Source organism: Taeniopygia guttata, chromosome 4, assembly GCF_048771995.1.
Source record: "Taeniopygia guttata chromosome 4, bTaeGut7.mat, whole genome shotgun sequence".
NCBI classification, from domain to species: domain Eukaryota; kingdom Metazoa; phylum Chordata; class Aves; order Passeriformes; family Estrildidae; genus Taeniopygia; species Taeniopygia guttata.
Genome location: NC_133028.1, coordinates 49,772,002 through 49,789,518, shown reverse-complemented (window position 1 = coordinate 49,789,518; position 17,517 = coordinate 49,772,002). Strand labels below are relative to the sequence as shown.

Below are 17,517 nucleotides of genomic sequence, written 5' to 3'. Positions count from 1 at the left end.
TTCTTTTGCTAACGTATTTAAGGAAATTCTAGTTTTATGAGTTGTTTTTTTTTTTTACACTGGAATAAATAATACATAGCAGTCATGATATCATCTAAGAATGTTCAGCAGATCAAAATATGAAAAATATATCTCTGAGTTTGTAGTACTTGGTGGCCTGAGTTCGTAGATTTCAAGGCCAGAGAAAGTATTGTGTTACCTAGTTTAGTTTGATCATACATATAATAAATTTATTTACAGCAGACAATTCTTCTTAACAAATCAACAGCAGAAAAAACCATCAAGGTAGCACTAAAGAAATTAACAAATCAGAGGTCTGCAGGATGGGTACTGTGTACTGTGCCTGCACAGCAGAAAGTATAAGAGTCATACACTGAAAGTTCTAGTGCTGAAATGCAACCAAAACCATAATGATATTAAATATAATAAATAGTAGACTCACTGAGAATTTCCTTTCCCTCTTTGGAAAGATGCAGCTCTGTCTTGTTGAGTAATGAGAACCATGGGAAAGAAATTTCACAGCAGCTGCTTCTCTTCCATTTCGTACACATTGAAAAGCTGCTCATTCTTTAAGACTGGCACAAAATTAATTTACTTTGTAATACTTTATTCTCCCTTAAGCAATAGTCAATCACATTGTAACTATTATTTTATTTTTGCCCTGTAACTTCAGGGATTTTTTTTTGTGAGCTTGTCATTTTTCATCACTTACAAGACAACAGCATTGCAAGAATCCCTTGAACAGCATTATATGACAATTCTGTGTCAAAGCAGGGCACAAACCAGTGATGGATCTGCTAAAATACTGGAAAGATCAAAAATCCACATAGAATATAGTATGCAAGCATGCACAGTGAGAGAAAATGATGAGATGTGCATAAAATGTGTCTAGGACTGCAGGTCATGCTTTTCCCAAGTCCTTGGGGTCAGTTCTACAGTAAAGTAATCCCTAAGCATCCGACAGAGCAATAGCAAAGGTGCTGGAAGGTTCTCTAACTACAGATGGCCCTCAGGAGGTGGCAACTGGAGAATGCAGAACACCAGCCCTACCCCCTGCATCCCTTGTAATACTGCCAGTGAGGAGGAATATGATACAGGCAATGGAATAAGAGATGCTTTTTTTGAATGTACATTTGAAGATTTGTTGGCTAATCTGGTAGGAACCTTGCCCATCTGTAAAACTGCTTTATGCTGTATCTGTGCAGTATGAGATGGCCCAGCAACAGCCACACACAGATGTCAAAAGAAATGTCACCGTCATGAGACCATGTAAATATTAAAGTATTTGGTGCAAATCTTCATCTCTCCCTTAGAAAATGCAGTATATAACCTGCTCTTCTTTTTATTAAGATGAGGGAAATCAAAGACTTTTTTTGTACTATTACTTTTTCTATAGCTAGCTTACATTTTGGTAGGCAAAACCAGACCAAACAGCCCTGAATCATATATTTATATATTTATAACAGCCTTAACCATAACTAATTCAGATCAGCACATTTAAAGTGTTAGAGATTTACCTTTCATTTTGTGATAAGCATGAGTCTATTGCTCTTGTCTGTGAAGATCAGTTAATCATCTTACTGAATAAGCCTGGTAACAAAGAGAAAAAGTAGTTCTGCCTTCTTATGTGGTTTGCTTACTTTATACTGATTTTCTCCTTTTGCATCACAGAGTCAAGTAAGGAGCAGTTTGCCTACACAAACATTGCTGAAGAGCTTGTGAAACTGTTCAAGAAGCAAATAGAGCATGATAAAAAAGAGATGATTTTTGAAGTTTTGGCCCCTCTGGCAGAAAATGGTGAGAATTTTTTTTTCTTACTCTAGCTTTTACTCATTCTCTTGTGTATTTTTTATTTCAGTATATCAGTGTGTTTTTCAGGCACTAAATGCAGAGTAATGGGCTGTCTCCTTCCAAAGCCACCACAGCTGATCCTTGTGATTTTAGTGTCATGAAAAGTGAATGGGTCTTAATTGTTAAGCATATGACAGGAGTCAGCACATTGTTGATGCTAATTCCATCACTGATTCACTCGGTTTAGAGTTATGTTATATTTTACTGCCCTGTCTCCACAGTGGGAATATCAAAAGCTGCTTTTTAGAGAGCTTCACAACATTTGTCTGCAAACATTGGCTCAAGTGTTCATAGACCATTGGAGCACCAGGACATCATTTCCTGGAATCGCAGTGCCACTGGCAGTTCCATTTCCTATACCATTATTTTTGCTAGGGGCATGTCAATTGCAGAGCTAAGTGCTGGACACTCTGCCCTTACTGTTGATTGAGAGATCATATGAATTGAATTTGGGTGTTTGGTGGCATATCTTGCATAGCTCCAGGCAGTCCCTGGGAGTTTGACTCACTGCTCAAGCGAGAGCAGGAATTGATGTGCACCCCTGATCATCCCTCCGGAGGAACAAAGGATCAGACAAAGGTTGCTTGTACAATGTATCATCTGCCCTTAATGGAAATAAAGAAATGTGTTAACAGGTGGAGCTGGACTGTTGTGGAAAGCAGTTCTGTATAGAGAAGACATCACAGTATTTGATGGCTCTCTAACCTCGTTTTAACCACTTCAGCATTAAAGTTTTTTTTAATTGAATAGATTGTTAGATAGAACTACAAAGTCAGATTTACGTTTCACTCTACTCTGTTGTGCATACACACTCTGTGTGTGTTTGTTTTACAAAGTGTAAGTCAGGATAAACTTTCACTTCAATTAAAAAAATTATTTTGACTTTTATTTTAAGGAAAATCAATTCCTTTTTTCAGCTCTAAAAATGCACATCTTTTCCAAAATATATAATTTATTATATAATAATTTAAAATCTGCTCTAAGATAGTTCCATCCTCAGAATGACACAAAATAGGTTTGACCTTTTTATGTGTTTGATATATGTCAGTTCAAATGCTTAATTTTTCTTAGAGCATGTTTTTTAGTTGCAGTAAGATTTGAGAAATTCACTGCTGTTAACACTAACTCAGCTGCTTAGATGTTGAGAGGCAGTCAGAAATATATTTCCACTGTGGATTCAAGGCATACTTAAATGAGTTCACTTTGCTTGTACTGTTTAGGTGCTTTTGATTGTAGATAATTAGCAATAGGCCAGAAGGGAAAGACATCTCAATGAAGTATTTGCAGAGTCTAGGGTTTGGTGGTTGGGGTGTTTTAAGGTTTTTTTCTAATTTACTTGTTCATTAAGCATGCTGGTGTAGCAATTTCAATTTCAAATCACAGAACATCTGCAACCATGTATTCTATAGCTAAGGGAATTCTCCATTTTCTAAAGCATCTCAGTGCAAAAGAGCCTATTTAAAAAAAAAAAAAATCCCAACTGGAGATTTTGCATTTCCTTACAAAGTTCATGAGAAGTCAGCCACTCTTAAAGGAACAATGAATTTCATGGAATCAAAAAGCCTAGTGACATCAGGAAATTGAGAGTCAGACACATCCTTCACCAGAGGTAGAACCACACCTGTGGCTTGTAAACTGTATGAAAAAAATATTTCCAAAGCCCTGGCCTAAAAATATTTTAACTTAGGTTAAACACCTTTTTGTAAAAATACCATTTCATTTCATTTAGAAAACTCAGAAAAATCCATTTCTTTTGCACACTTCTGCAGAGCTTTGTGACTTATTTTTTCAAAATCAGCCCGCAAAAACTACCAGAATGAGTTCCATGTATGAAATGATCTAATATAGTATAAGACAGCCTGCTATTCCCTCTTAACAGAAAGGGAGTTTAGGCATATCTGTTAAATATTTTATTATTTTAGAAACAAGAGAAAAAATATTGTTCCCAGATTCTGTGTTACCTGAAGAAAATATTTATTACCTTCTCAAGCCTTGTTTTGAATAACAACTAAGAAATGAGTTTGCCTCATCAGTTTCCAAAGCAAACTTCTCTGCCAAGCCAACCTTTTGGATTTGGCCTTCCTGCACTGCTCCTGCAGCCCTTTCAACAAATGAGTCTGCTGTGCCGTAACTGAGGTGCCACAAATTTGCTGTAGAGAAATAGCCTCATTTTTAGAAGTGAAGAGCTCCATACACCTTCAGCTTATCACTGTGCTCTAAAGCCAGTCCAGAGCCAGGGAGAGCCTGTTAGATGAATAATAACAGAAGTTGGCCATAAGAACTTCAAATAAAGTACTTGGGGTTTTATTAACAGAATTTGTCAGTGAAAACACTGACATCAATGCGGACATCACTGTTTCTTACAGTCTGTCCTGCATATGTGTGTGTGATAGATGCATTTAAAATCCTGATTCTGACTCCTATTATCCATGATATTCCAGATGTCATTAAGCTGCAGCTGGTTGAAGCAGGTTTGGTGGAGTGCTTACTGGAGATCGTCCAGAAGACTGTGGACAGCGACAAAGAGGATGATATTGCAGAGCTTAAAACAGCTTCTGATCTTATGGTTTTGTTATTGCTTGGAGGTAAGCATGGGCTGTCACTATGTTCTGCAAAGCAACAGCAGATACTGTTTGGCTGCTGAATTTCACTATTTATGAATGTTCTAAATAACCTGGATGACCTGTTACCCACCAGGCAAACATTTAACAGGTCAGATTTTGTCCCTCATTGCAGGCCTGGATTAATTGTAGTGGAACCAGCAGAGCTTTTCAGATATAAAGAGAATTCTCCCTAACAAACCCTTTGGCTTGCTGATTCTCTGTGCTTTTTACCCCAGATGAATCCATGCAAAAGTTATTTGAAGGAGGAAAAGGCAGTGTGTTCCAAAGAGTACTTTCATGGATTCCTTCCAATAGTCATCAACTACAGCTTGCAGGAGCACTGGCTATTGCAAATTTTGCCAGAAATGGTAAGAACATGCCATAATAGCTTATGTAAATTTATGTGTTCTCCTCTATCATGCTCTGCCTGTACAGCTGCAAATAAGAACTGCGTTTCAGTAATGCTGCTGTTCAGTTACACAGCAACATCACTAGTTTTAAACTTTACAATCCTCAAAAACATTAAACCTACTTTAAAAATATTATTTTGTATTTGTAGAGGGCTATAGAGGATTTCTGCCTTCTTTAGTATTTCTTCTATCACTCTTCTAAGTTTGTCATGAGCACTGCAGTTCTCACAGATGATGGTGGTCAAATTCTCAACAATGAAATCTAAAAAGGAGCAAGGAAATAACCCTTCTATTCATAAGAAGCTATTGTAAAAATCTTAGTAATAATCTCCCCTTCACAAATGACTTGTTACATCTCACACAGACGGAAACTGCATCCATATGGTGGATAATGGCATAGTTCAAAAGCTGATGGATCTGCTAGACAGACATGTGGAGGATGGAAATGTAACTGTGCAGCACGCTGCACTGAGTGCTCTGAGAAACCTGGCTATTCCTGGTAAGCCTCTCTTTGCATTGCTAACTACACAAAGGTGAAATTCTGTTCTCCCACTGTACCTCCCAGGGAATCTGGGCGGGAGCACTGACTGACAGTCCTAGAGGCAGGTCAGACTGCTGCTTTTCATTCTGGCCCATCACTGCTTTTGTGTCTATTGCACAGCAGTTCAGAGAAGCAGTTCTGAATACATCACAGGCATAGTGACTGTCCCTTGCCACTTTGATCCCACAGTATCCCCCACCAAAGAAAGGGCAGCCTTGTAATTGGTGCGGAGCTTAAGAGGCCTTGAATATGATTTCTCAACCTTTTTTGTCCAGAGCACTGCATATTTTTCTTTCTGCTTGCTTCATTTGCAGTCTGTCTCACAGCTAAGGGTCCCCACCAGAGAGCAGTGCCCACTTTGTTAAAACACTGCATCTTACTTAAGACACAGAAAATTGCCAAATTAGAGCTGGAGGTAGACTGGCAGAATAGCCAGCCTATTGCAATTAGTTACTGTTTGTTGGCAGTAAGCTGAATGCTAATTTTGTCATTTTTAGTAACTTAATTTGTATGAGTTTTGATTACCCAAGCATAAAGGTAGACTATACACACAAAACGACAAAGCAAATCTGTAACACTTTTGAATGGTTTCTTGTGCCAAACCAAAAATAACTCTTCCATCCATATAACCTTATTTTACTATTTTTGGTTTTGACAAATCATAACTTTTAGAAATGATCATGCATACATACTAAACCCACTGAGGTTCAGCAGTATTCCATTTGCTTACCTTTCTCAGGTGAGTCATTGTTTTCACTTCCATCAAGCAGCTTCCCTGTAGCCTATGCTGAAGGGTGTCTGCCAGAGACCTACATAACCATCCTTGTACATTGTTAGAAAGAAACGAGCAAGTAATAACTGACCTCAGTATAAGCTCTTTGTCAAAACACTAGTTCAAATTCTTAATAAGTATTTTTTTCCAAGTGCACTACTGGGCAAGGTTTGCACCTTAAAGGCATTTCAGAGAGCTCTGTGAAAGTGGAGAACATGGATTAGTGTAAGGGGTGAAAGAGAGGTTAGAGAGGGGAGGAAGGCAACAAAGACTGCAGACTCCAGGCATGTCAGGCCAGAGTGTTGTTTGTGTGAAGTATTGGAACTGGGTAAGAGGTTATTCTGCTAACTGGATGCTTCAGTTCTTTTGCCTGTGAGAAATAGAAGAGTGTGTTTGGGACTCGCAGAAGTTTCCTCATATTTAGGGGTGCAAGTATTAGCCTGGGCTTCTGCCTGATGCATTTTGTGGAAGATGCCTTTCCTAGATCAAAGGGAAGATTCTACCCCTTTGGTGGTGCTCAAGCTGAATACAAAAAGTTAGATGTGCATGCTAGGAAAAAGCACTTAATTTCACAGAACTGTGACATTTTCCCACAACACAGTATCACCAGCGCACACCATTCCTGCAGTCTGTGCTCACAACTTCTTTTTCAAACCATGTCTGAAAATTTGCTTCAAGACCAGCTCTGAAATAAACTGCATCTTCCAGAAATGTTTTTGAGATCAATTCCTGTTCTTTATTCATGCAGTTGTAAATAAGGCTAAGATGCTATCAGCTGGTGTTGCAGAAGCTGTATTGAAATTTCTCAGATCGGAGATGCCCCCCGTTCAGTTCAAGCTGCTGGGAACATTAAGAATGTTAATAGATGCACAAGGTAAAAATAAACTGTTCTCTATGTTAAGTGATTCTCTTTGGTTCATTCTGTGATATGCTGCCAAGATTCTTAAAAGAGAGAAGCAGAGTTTTTCTAAATTTCATTCCTGGAGTCATGGAATAAATCTAATACATGTGCAAAAGGAAAGGAATGTGGGTTAATTTTTTTTTTTCAGAACTCCTAAACTGACTACCAGGGACCCTCCAAATAGGTGTCAAATGCTTATTTACTTTTGAACTTCTTTACACTGTCACATTACAAGTGTGTATTGAGGTGCGAGTGTTATGAGCTACCACTCCTGTTTTGCTGTTCATTTACTGTATTCCCTGGCTGTACCTTGGTCCTTGGAACAGGATAATACTCTATTAATTGATAGACTGCAATTCCAAAAAGAAAAGGCACCTTTTAGTTACCAGGTTGTTCCAGGATGAGGATTCATGAAATCAGAAGTCTGCTAAAAAACAGAAATTGTTCATGAGGTAAATTAGCTGTGTATTTATTTTTGACTCAGTCCTACAGATTTTTTCAAAAGATCCATTCTAGTTCTAGCAAAGCTATTGGATGTGAAATAGACATTTTTTTAAAGAAACTTATGTGACTTACAGTCTATCAAACCTGATCTAACTGACCACAGTGCTCCCTCCTGGCAACAGTCCCTCCTGATTTTTAATTCTTGAGCTGGCTCACAGCTCAGCTGGGGGTGTGATATCACCTGTATTTTCCCTGCTCTTCATCAGTGCACAAGCTTCATTAACTGGGCTGATAAGTTGTTTCAAAAACTGGATTATGAATGTTTGTCTGGATTTTTTTAAATTTCTTTTCATTTTGACTGGTTTTACTTGCTTCAATGCAATCTAGACTTTTCCCTTTGGTAGTGCAGGCTAGTGAAGTTCTTTTAACTCCTCCAAGTTAGTAACTTTCAGCTTGTTTTCCTAGCACTTGGTTTAAAAAAGTGACAACCTTTTTGTTGTGTTGTTGGCTCTGGCATCATGTAGCAGAAGCAGCTGAACAGCTGGGCAAAAACGTAAAACTGGTGGAACGATTGGTGGAGTGGTGTGAAGCCAAGGATCACGCAGGTGTGATGGGAGAGTCCAACAGACTACTTTCTGCACTTATACGACACAGCAAATCAAAAGTAAGTTAGTGGAGAAAAAGGTCAGTTTGTCAGAACCAAGAGTTACCTGTGCGCTTGCTGTTGGTAACCAACCCTCCACCATGCAATCCTTCTAGTGAGCCAGCTTGGGTATTCATGTGTTACATCACCTCTGCCCAAGGCTTGACTTATTTTTATTTTAAATGTATCCTGCAGAAGTTCAGCATGCTGTATTTTCTATGTTTTAATGATATATAAAGCTATATATGAAAAATCAGTGAACTCAGTTGTTAGGATCTTGCTATATGTTTATATAAAACTGAGATCCAGGAATAGTCTGTCTGCCTACTCTTCATACAGCATATTTCAGAGTTTTAAGATTGTCATGGATCGTTTGAAATTATAATTTATTCCAAATTCTAACAAAAACTTGCTTGTATATGGCACAAAGTAACATCAGGAAAAATTCATCTTCCCCTCCCATCACCTTTACATCAATCAAATATCTTTACCTAAGCAGTCCAAGTCCATCATTCTTGTTCAGCTGAGTATTAGACAAAGCAGCCTTCCAAACATCTCTGGAGACAGACTATTTCAGGCTCAGACTTCCTTTAGCATGTTCACTGCTATGAACACAGGCTGCATTACTGAACTTAAATAGCAAGTGTGATTTGGAGAGCTTGGACTGTACACTGACCGCTTCATTCATCCATGGCATTTATGAAGTGAAAAATATAGTAGGGGCCTGATGTGTACTGAGTGTCTCCAAGAATAAATCAACAGGCCTCACAGGGATTTAAATCTTTGCTGATTGCTAATATCACTGTCTCTGTCTAATACCCTTTCTCCATTTTATGTTCAGCCTCTAAAACTGATGAGGGTTCATTTTTCTGGTTCTCACTTCTTCTGCCCCCCTCCCCAAAGTCTCCAACATGCATGCATGGATGGCAAACACCACCACAGATGTGAGACTTAATAAATATTTTCTATAGGACAACAGAATTAAATTCTAATATGGATACACTACAGATGACATCAAATAGATATTTTAAGGCAGAAATTAACAGCATTATCAGAGGTTAACTAGTTTTTGTGGGGTGCGTGTACTCACAGAGGAAATTTAACATGAAGAAGATAACAGAGCTGAGAGGGTGGGGGTTTTTTAAGCTTTTGCTGCCCTCTAGGTTTGAATATGAGTACAGCTGAATGGCTCTTAACATCAGGTTTGAATTTGGCTTTTAATTTTAAATGCTTTGGTGTAATATATACAAAGGCAACAGTTAGTTTTAGTCATTCTACAAAACTGGAGTAGGTACCTTTGATTTCAGCCACACTAGCACCAAACATCATGGCTGTCATCTATTTGGTACTGCCTTTTAAAGGGTGATGTTCACCTACAATATAAAAAAATTTGATGTCAAAGATGCTGATTGGTTCTTAAGACTTACATACCCAAAATTCCACACTAATTCAAATAGAACTTAGCAGTTCCAGATTGTCTCAGTCTGAAAATTACTTTGGCATGTTGGTTTTTGTGTTTTTGGGGTTTTTCTTTAATGAGGTTGGAACTGAAAGTATTAGAGATGGTTTGTTTAGATTTTTTTTTTTTTTTTATGTTATAGTCTCACAGTAGTGAGACTATACATCTCACTATTTTGGCTTGTGGCTGGTGTAAGAAAGGGGGATGTGTTTTAAATAGAAATTTAAGATATAGATGAAAAAATTTAAATCATATTGTTTCAAGAAATAAATGCTATTTGAAACCTTTGTGCACTCACAGGACAAATAAAAATAATAAAAAAACCAATCCACATTTCCTTGAACAGTTTCCTTTCAGTGTGCCAAGTCACCTGATTTTTCAGACAAACATTTTGCAAGTATTTCTGGGATATAAAATGGCGAAAACATGAGGTGCACAACCATTTTTGAAATTATAACTAGAACCTGTAGAGTATTAGTCTACTATAATCTTTATCTCTTGTCACGTAAGTTGGATCAAATTTTGGACTTGAAAACAGTATCCTAGTTGTGTATTTTTTATCTACTTTAGACACATTTAACCCAGTTAAAGTACATTTTAAGTTCCTAGATACTAGGCAGCAGTACTTTACAACAGTTCATTTTAACAGCTGACTTTAGAACAGAAACCAACACATTGGTATCCCATACATACCTTTTTCTTACCGCCTTTATATTTGAAGAAAAATTCCATAATAGGATACCACTGCTCATTTTCCTGTCATATGTCTACACAGTTTTTCAAGTACACCATTTGTGTTACATAATAAGGTGTCATATTTGTGATCTCACCTCTCTGAACATTTTGAAGAAACTGAAAATTCATGGAAATGAAGCATTTAATAACTTTATTATAACTATGTTTGTGTGTTTCCTTACCCCAAGTATATATTTTGTTGGATACTTTGAACCCCTAATTATTTGATGATTGATGGCACAGCATGAGAACTTGAGTTACACTGTATAACCTGGAAAAGAGTTCATTATGTGTGTCTTAACTTAGTTATGGGGTTACCTGCCTTGGTTTAACACCCTGTACCTTGCAATTGCAGAGCAGTAACAGATAATATGTAGGCCTGCATGTCTGTACATTGATATATAAAGTGATTCTGTGTGCACAAAACCAACAAGTACCCTTACCCAAAGATAACACACTATTCCTGACAGTTTCCTTATTTAATATAGTTTGTATGCAGTGCAGAATTTTGTTATCTTTGCATTATTTATTTTAGGATGTAATTAGGACCATTGTACAGAGTGGTGGCATCAAGCATTTAGTAACCATGGCGACCAGCGAACACGTAATAATGCAAAATGAAGCTCTCGTTGCACTGGCATTGATAGCAGCTCTAGAGTTAGGTGAGTATCCCAGGAGTTCACTTCATTTGTCTCCTTTCCAGTCTGTGCCCAAGAGAAGACATAGAGGGAGAATGCAATGTAGAATAGCCTCCTCCTTCCACCTGCCTTTCCGTATTACCGTGGTGGTTCATGCAGACATGGGCAAGCCATCATGTTATGCAGGAAACTGGAGAGTGCTGGTTACACGGGATCTACTCCATCATTCCAGTAGGTGGTGGAGAGATCTAGAAAGGCCCTCCAGTTTAACTTTCAGATTTGGGGTAAAACTCAGAAAGCAAACATACCTTAGACTAGAGACTATATGACCTGACCACATTCCTACACTGGAATGTTAATCCACTTTTGAGAAAGCTTTTCAAAGTGAAGAGTGCACTTACCTAATAAGTGAGAACTAGAAAATACATGGAGGTGGTTAATGCCCCCAACATGTCTTCATTAAATTACCCAAGATTAAGTGCAAGAATTGCCATATGAAGGCAGACATGATTACATGTCTTGACCTGTGTTTATAGTACCTCTAATTTTGAAACAGGAAAGTAAATGTTCAACAGAGGTTTGTTTATCCTGTTTACTTACTTTTTAACTAAGGAACTAAACAAACAACCTTACATATTTTTGTTCTTGATTTCATCTCTTGCCATTGTGTACTATGGGAATGCTCTGTTCGACTTTCGAATCACTGCCAATACCTCAAGGAATTGTTTTAAATAAAAGGAAAGATGTTCCTATTCACATGAATCATCTCTTTGTCTTGTCTTCAGGCATTTAAAGGTTGAGCCCGAATTCAATACATGTATCTTAGAAAACTACAGAGGCAGTAACTCAAATGGACATCTTGAAAAGTTTTCCACAGGCTTTATAATGGACCCTGAGCTCCCTCTACCATTGAATCAAGAACTACGCAATCTATATTTACTCAGACAGAATTTCCAAAAGCAAATTCAGCCAATGGATGTGTTGAAAGCTGAAATATTTCAGGTGTTGGCCTAAATGGCTGGAAAGCCTCATGGCTTTTCCATCAGCTTACAGAACATTAAGACTGGATTTCATCATTAAACTCTGTGACTGTCCTTTCAAGCAGTTAGACAACGTCACATTTTTATAGCAAAACCTGTGATTCTTGCCATCATACTATCAAATATGTGCTTGAGTTTTATACCAATGAGTTATGTACCACAGCCTCACTTTCACTCTGGTGAGAGATCATGTTTCAATAAAGGGATAACACATAGAAGCATCAAAGCAAGTGGCACTTCCAGACTTAAAATTTTCACTTGTGTTTCAGTCACTGCTGAAAAGGATCTTGAAAATGCTCAGCTTGTTCAGATTCTACACAGACTGCTCTCAGATGACAGGAGTGCTCCAGAAATAAAATACAACTCCATGGTGCTGATCTGTGCTCTTATAGGATCTGGTGAGTATTCAGGAGAGGCTACTCCCCAAGATCTACGTATGCAATATAGTTCTCTCCTACAGCTGAACACAGAACATGTGCAAACACACTGTGACTGGTTCTCTGTTCACAATGGATAGAAACACAAAGGTTCAGTTTACTTTGCCTCTGTAGTGTCTATCTATAATGTCAAGGATGAAGCTGTTAACTCAGTTTTGGATATGAACTGTAGAAACTTGACCATGACTTCTGTAGGATGCAGCTAGCTCAAACTTTGACAGGAAAGAAATGAAAGCATTTAAAACTGTACAATATCAAGTTGTCTTTGCAAATATGCAGATCACAAGAATTTCATTTTCATTTCTAACTGCAAGTTCCCTGTAATTGATGTGTGATGGGTACTTTAGGAAGGATCCTTACTTACATTTATGTCACTAGGAAGACTCCTTCCCTCAACAGCCAACCAAGCACAACGTGCACTAAGACACATCAGTGCTGGACACTGTAAACTCTCATCTCTCTGAGTTCACCCTCTGCTAAAGGTCATGCTGTTCACAGGCTCTTCAAACAGGCTGTGGTTTGTTATTGCAACTTCCCACCTGAGTGTGGGCAGACAAATACCACAAAACAAAAAAGAGCAAGATGTCATGGAGAAATTTCATTCAAGGTTTCAGGAAATTGCTACGTTTCTTTCATTCAGTTCTTTAAGCAAGATTGAATCTGTGGAGAAAGAACAGATTTCATTCCGTAAAGGTCTAGGCATTCACAGTCAACTAAGATGACAAAGAACTGGAATAATTACAGAAAGGTGGAAAGTCAGAGCCTGTCTGCACAACTTACCAGTGTGAAACCTATGAAAGTTCTCTAGAGATTAGTTTACAGCAATTCAATTAATAGATTAAAAGTTACCACAGTTAAATGTGTGCTATCTCTGTAAACAAGTATGCTTTTTTACTTAAAAAGAGTTCACCATGCCTACTGCAAGTGTAATTTTGGAGACCTGTACATCCATGCAAGTGAATATTGTATTCCTGCCATCTTATAGGAACAAGTACTCGGTTTTAGAAAGTATAGACATCTCAGTGTGCAAAGATTGTGCTCTAAATTTGCTAACAAGCCTCAGCTCGCAGTAGGCACTCACTTTAATGCTAAGACATGTAAACTTAGTTGTTACTCACAACCTTCTTGAGACATTTCATGCTTGGGACTATCCATGCATTTTGGAGCAGAAGCCTTTTGCCAAAGGTTCACAGTCAGCCTCACTGTCTTGATCATTATTTCCACTGCTTACAACTAAAATAATCATCTTCAGGAAATCTGCCTGACAGTTGCATTTTCCCTTCCTGAATCTTGTCAGCTGCAAGACTCACCAAGTTATTTAAAGTCATATAGCTGTCTCTCTTGTCCACCAGAGTACAGAGCAGTCTTATCTTAGGGGAGGTATTTTAGGGTTATCCAAATGGCAGAGTTCAGTCTGCCACTGCACTGTAAGCTTTGCCTAGGCGTAAGGCTCCTTACCCTGCTCCCAGAGAACAGACAGCAGCTTGTCACTGCATTATGCAGCTGTGAAGTTAACGCCCAGGATTTGACTGATCCAGTGTTCTGCTTTGCTTCCTGATGAACAGACCTGTGTAAAATCATTGAGGACACAAAAATAACTGTGCAACCCTGGTATTAACTTCTAAGTTGGGGTGGGGAGTTTACTATTTTAACCAAGGAGAGGAGAATCAAGGAGCTGATTGCTCTTTACATGGGAAAATACTACCTCTTACAGCTCTGTTGCCTCTAAACTGTTTTCATTACCATCATGAGCCACGCTTCCTTATTCTGCTGTGAACAGACCTGTATAGTTATTTTTAAGGTATGCCCCAGTATAGTTCAATCAAGACTAGAAGCAGCTCCACTGGTTTAATTCTCCAGTGGCTGCTGTTGTTACTATGTTTTGTTATGGGGTATCTGGCATCACATTTAACCTGATGTTGTTAATATCTGTGTGTTCACAGAATGGGTCAAGTTGGAAGGGACCACAGTGGTCCAGCTTCCCTGCTCAAGCAGAGCCATCCTAGAGCACATGCAGAAGGTTACAGTGAGGGAGACTCCAGAACCTCTCTGGGCAATCTGTTCTGGTGTTCAATCACCTGCACAGTAAAGCAGTTCTTCCTCATGTTCAAGTGGAACTTCTGTGCATCAGTTTCTGCCTGTTGCCTCTTGTCCTACTGCTGGGCATCACTGAGCAGAACCTGGTTCTGTCCTCTTCACACCCTCCCTTCAGATACTCAGACACTGATGAGTTTCCTTCTTTGTCATCTCTTCTCAAGGCTGAATAGACCTGGCTCGCTCAGCCTCTCCTTCTGAGAGATGCACCACTCCCTAAATCATCTTTGTTGCCCTCCACTGGATCGACTCCAGGAGCTCCTTGTCTCTCTTGTACTGAGGAGCCCAGAACTGGACAAAAGCACTGCAGATGTTGCTTTATCAGGACTGAGCAGAGAGTCTATTGACCTGCTGTCCATGTTCTTCCTAATGCACCCATGATACCAGTGGCCTTCATGGCTACAAGGACACGCTGCTGGCTTATGGACAGCTGTTTGTCTACTAGGACACCCAGGTCCTCCACAGAGATGCTTTGCACCTGGGCTGGTGCCTTGGGTTATTCTTCCCCAGGTGAAGAACTCTGCATTTGCCTTTGTTGAACTTCAATTGGTGTTAAGTAGTTAACAAATACCTATTTTTTTGTGATTCTTTCCATCTGGAAGTTCCTCTTGCAACTGAGTGAATGGATAAGGAAAGAAAAATGAGGACAATGGAAAATGGATCATCCAAAGCAGAGCATTCTTAGCTAGCACAGTGAAATACCTTGCTTAAACATGTTGGTATCTCAGCAGCAGGCAGGAAGTGCATACATAGCATGAACACCCCAGCAGCTTCACTGACATCAGTCTGTACATACACCTTTCCCAGGTGTACAGCAGCATGAGAGGTGCCAGTGGTAGGGGTTAAACTGCATGAGAACTAAAAACATGTGAAGAAGAAAGTAGGTAGGGATGAGAACAAATGCTAAAGCTTGCTTTTAAATAAAAAATAAGTAAATAGCATAGCATAACACATAGCTATCTGAAACAGGTAGGTTTTCTTCTGGGAAATTCAGAGATTAGGCCCCCAGCAACATGTGGAAAGCAAAATAATAGGTATTTGTTGCTGAATGGGATTTCACTAGAGAGGCATATAACAAAACCAACCATTTTAGGTCAAAACATTGAGATTTTCAGTGTACAGGGCTTTGAGAACACTTGTCAAATTTTTTACAATTTTTGCTCAATTTTTTGAGTTGCTGCCAACCTCTCTTAAATAATACAAAAAGTAAATAACATGCAATCCAGGATCAGAATCATCAGTGTCTCCTACTTTGAGTAGAAGATAAACACTGCATCCATATGCACAGCAATGGGCAGTACTCTACATTATGTTGTTTGCATTAATTTCAGAGCTGAGCTGTAAAGGGACAGCAAACAGTGATCAGGTGTGACACATCCATTAAGGACCCATCTCGCACCCCCACACAACCAGTAAGAGTTGACACACACAAATGAAGCAGTGAGTCTGTCACAGCCAGCTCATTTGGTCAGGCTAGTTTAAAGAGTAAAAAAAAAGTTTTCATTAAAAATATTTCCTAAGCATCTGCTTTGGAAGGCAATCCAGGTAGATATTCTTAACTGCTATGCAGCAGCTTCATCATTCATCATGACCTGAAATCCATGGAGTTTGTGTGTGCTGGAGGCCCTGAAAAGTTGTCTCTCCATCATCAAAAGCAATTCAAAAAAGTAAACAATAACCAGATTATGCATACTCACAGCTGCATGCTTGTGTGTACAGAGTTTAGTAGAAAAGTTTCTCAGTTTTCTTCTGCTTATCTCATACAAAGCACTGTTTCTTTTAATATTTCCTTTTCCAGAATCTCTTCAAAAGGAAGTGCAGAGCATGGCATTTCTAGAAGTCATATCAAAACTCCGCAGCCATGAGAACAAAACTGTTGCCCAGCAGGCCTCGCTAACAGAGCAGAGACTTGCTGTAGAAAGCTGAGGAAGGTCTTGTTTCCAGTGCATCCCATCACAGATTTCACCTTTGTCCTCCGTCCTGCTGCCGCTCCTGCTATGTTTTCCACTGTATCACTTGTGCATGCGTGTAACGTTCCCACACAAATTGATGAACTGCTGTAGGTACCTGTCCAGAAAGGTTTCTACAAATTCATAGGTGGTGTTAACATGAACCTGTCTCCACCCGTAACTGTTCTACGTGTATTCTTGTTGCTTGGGCCACATAGTAGAATGTGCATGTTGTAGTCCTATGATGATGTAGAAGTGGTACTACACAACTGACTCTTTCCTCATGCCCCCTTAACTGCATAAAAATGTACTACTAAATTAGGGACGAGATGCAGCAGGTCCAGACTAGTGTGCTGACTATAGGATTAAGAAGTAAATCTAGCTCAATTTTTGGTGCTTTGGAGATTCAGGTTTGAATGCAATGTACTGCTGCTCATTCACTGGTCTTGCCTATTAATGTCAAACTCGTGGTACCTAGAGGTAACAAATAAAAATTTCAGTGCTCTCACTTTACCCTGTGGTTTGTCCTTTTTTCTAATCCCACGCAGAAGCCGTGACTGCACCACCATGCACTGGTGAGTTCTTTTTGTTCTTGGCTCTGGCCCGACGTGATCACTGCCTTTCAGCTGAGCAGATACAAAGGAAGCTATTCCAACCACTTTCACTGTGTGTGCTCACACAGAAGCACTGTGTGGCATAACAATCATGCATTTTAGCAGCAATGCATGATACAATCCTTATCCTATAAAGCCATGTGCATACAAGTGCTCCTGGGCTTGCTTGGGATTGCTTCTTTGTTTACTGGGGGGTTTTTATAGATGGATTTTTAAAGGAATATCTTGCAGCAGCTGTTCAACAGAAGCCCATTGAATGAGAAATAGAAGATGCAAGAGACTTCCTATTGCTCCTTTCCTAGGTAAGGGAGATGGAAAACTGCCAGTCTGAGCATCTTATCTCACAGCTGCTCTTTTGTAGGTCTGTAACATGCCAACGAGCAAAC

At 39.1% G+C, this 17,517-nt stretch overlaps 1 protein-coding gene across 9 annotated transcripts in view; it reads left to right on the top strand.

The window, feature by feature from the left end:
- Positions 1-17,030, top strand: part of RAP1GDS1 (Rap1 GTPase-GDP dissociation stimulator 1) — a 90,088-nt gene extending 73,058 nt beyond the window's left edge. For all 9 annotated transcript variants that reach the window (XM_072928561.1, XM_030271693.4, XM_030271691.4 and 6 more), the window contains 9 exons: positions 1,672-1,797; positions 4,293-4,436; positions 4,691-4,822; positions 5,229-5,363; positions 6,926-7,051; positions 8,047-8,186; positions 10,895-11,021; positions 12,307-12,435; positions 16,367-17,030. In XM_072928561.1, the coding sequence (XP_072784662.1) occupies positions 1,672-1,797; positions 4,293-4,436; positions 4,691-4,822; positions 5,229-5,363; positions 6,926-7,051; positions 8,047-8,186; positions 10,895-11,021; positions 12,307-12,435; positions 16,367-16,494 (1,187 nt within the window). In that variant the 3' untranslated portion in view covers positions 16,495-17,030. The remainder of the gene's footprint in view (positions 1-1,671; positions 1,798-4,292; positions 4,437-4,690; positions 4,823-5,228; positions 5,364-6,925; positions 7,052-8,046; positions 8,187-10,894; positions 11,022-12,306; positions 12,436-16,366) is intronic.
- Positions 17,031-17,517: the final 487 nt, after the last annotated feature.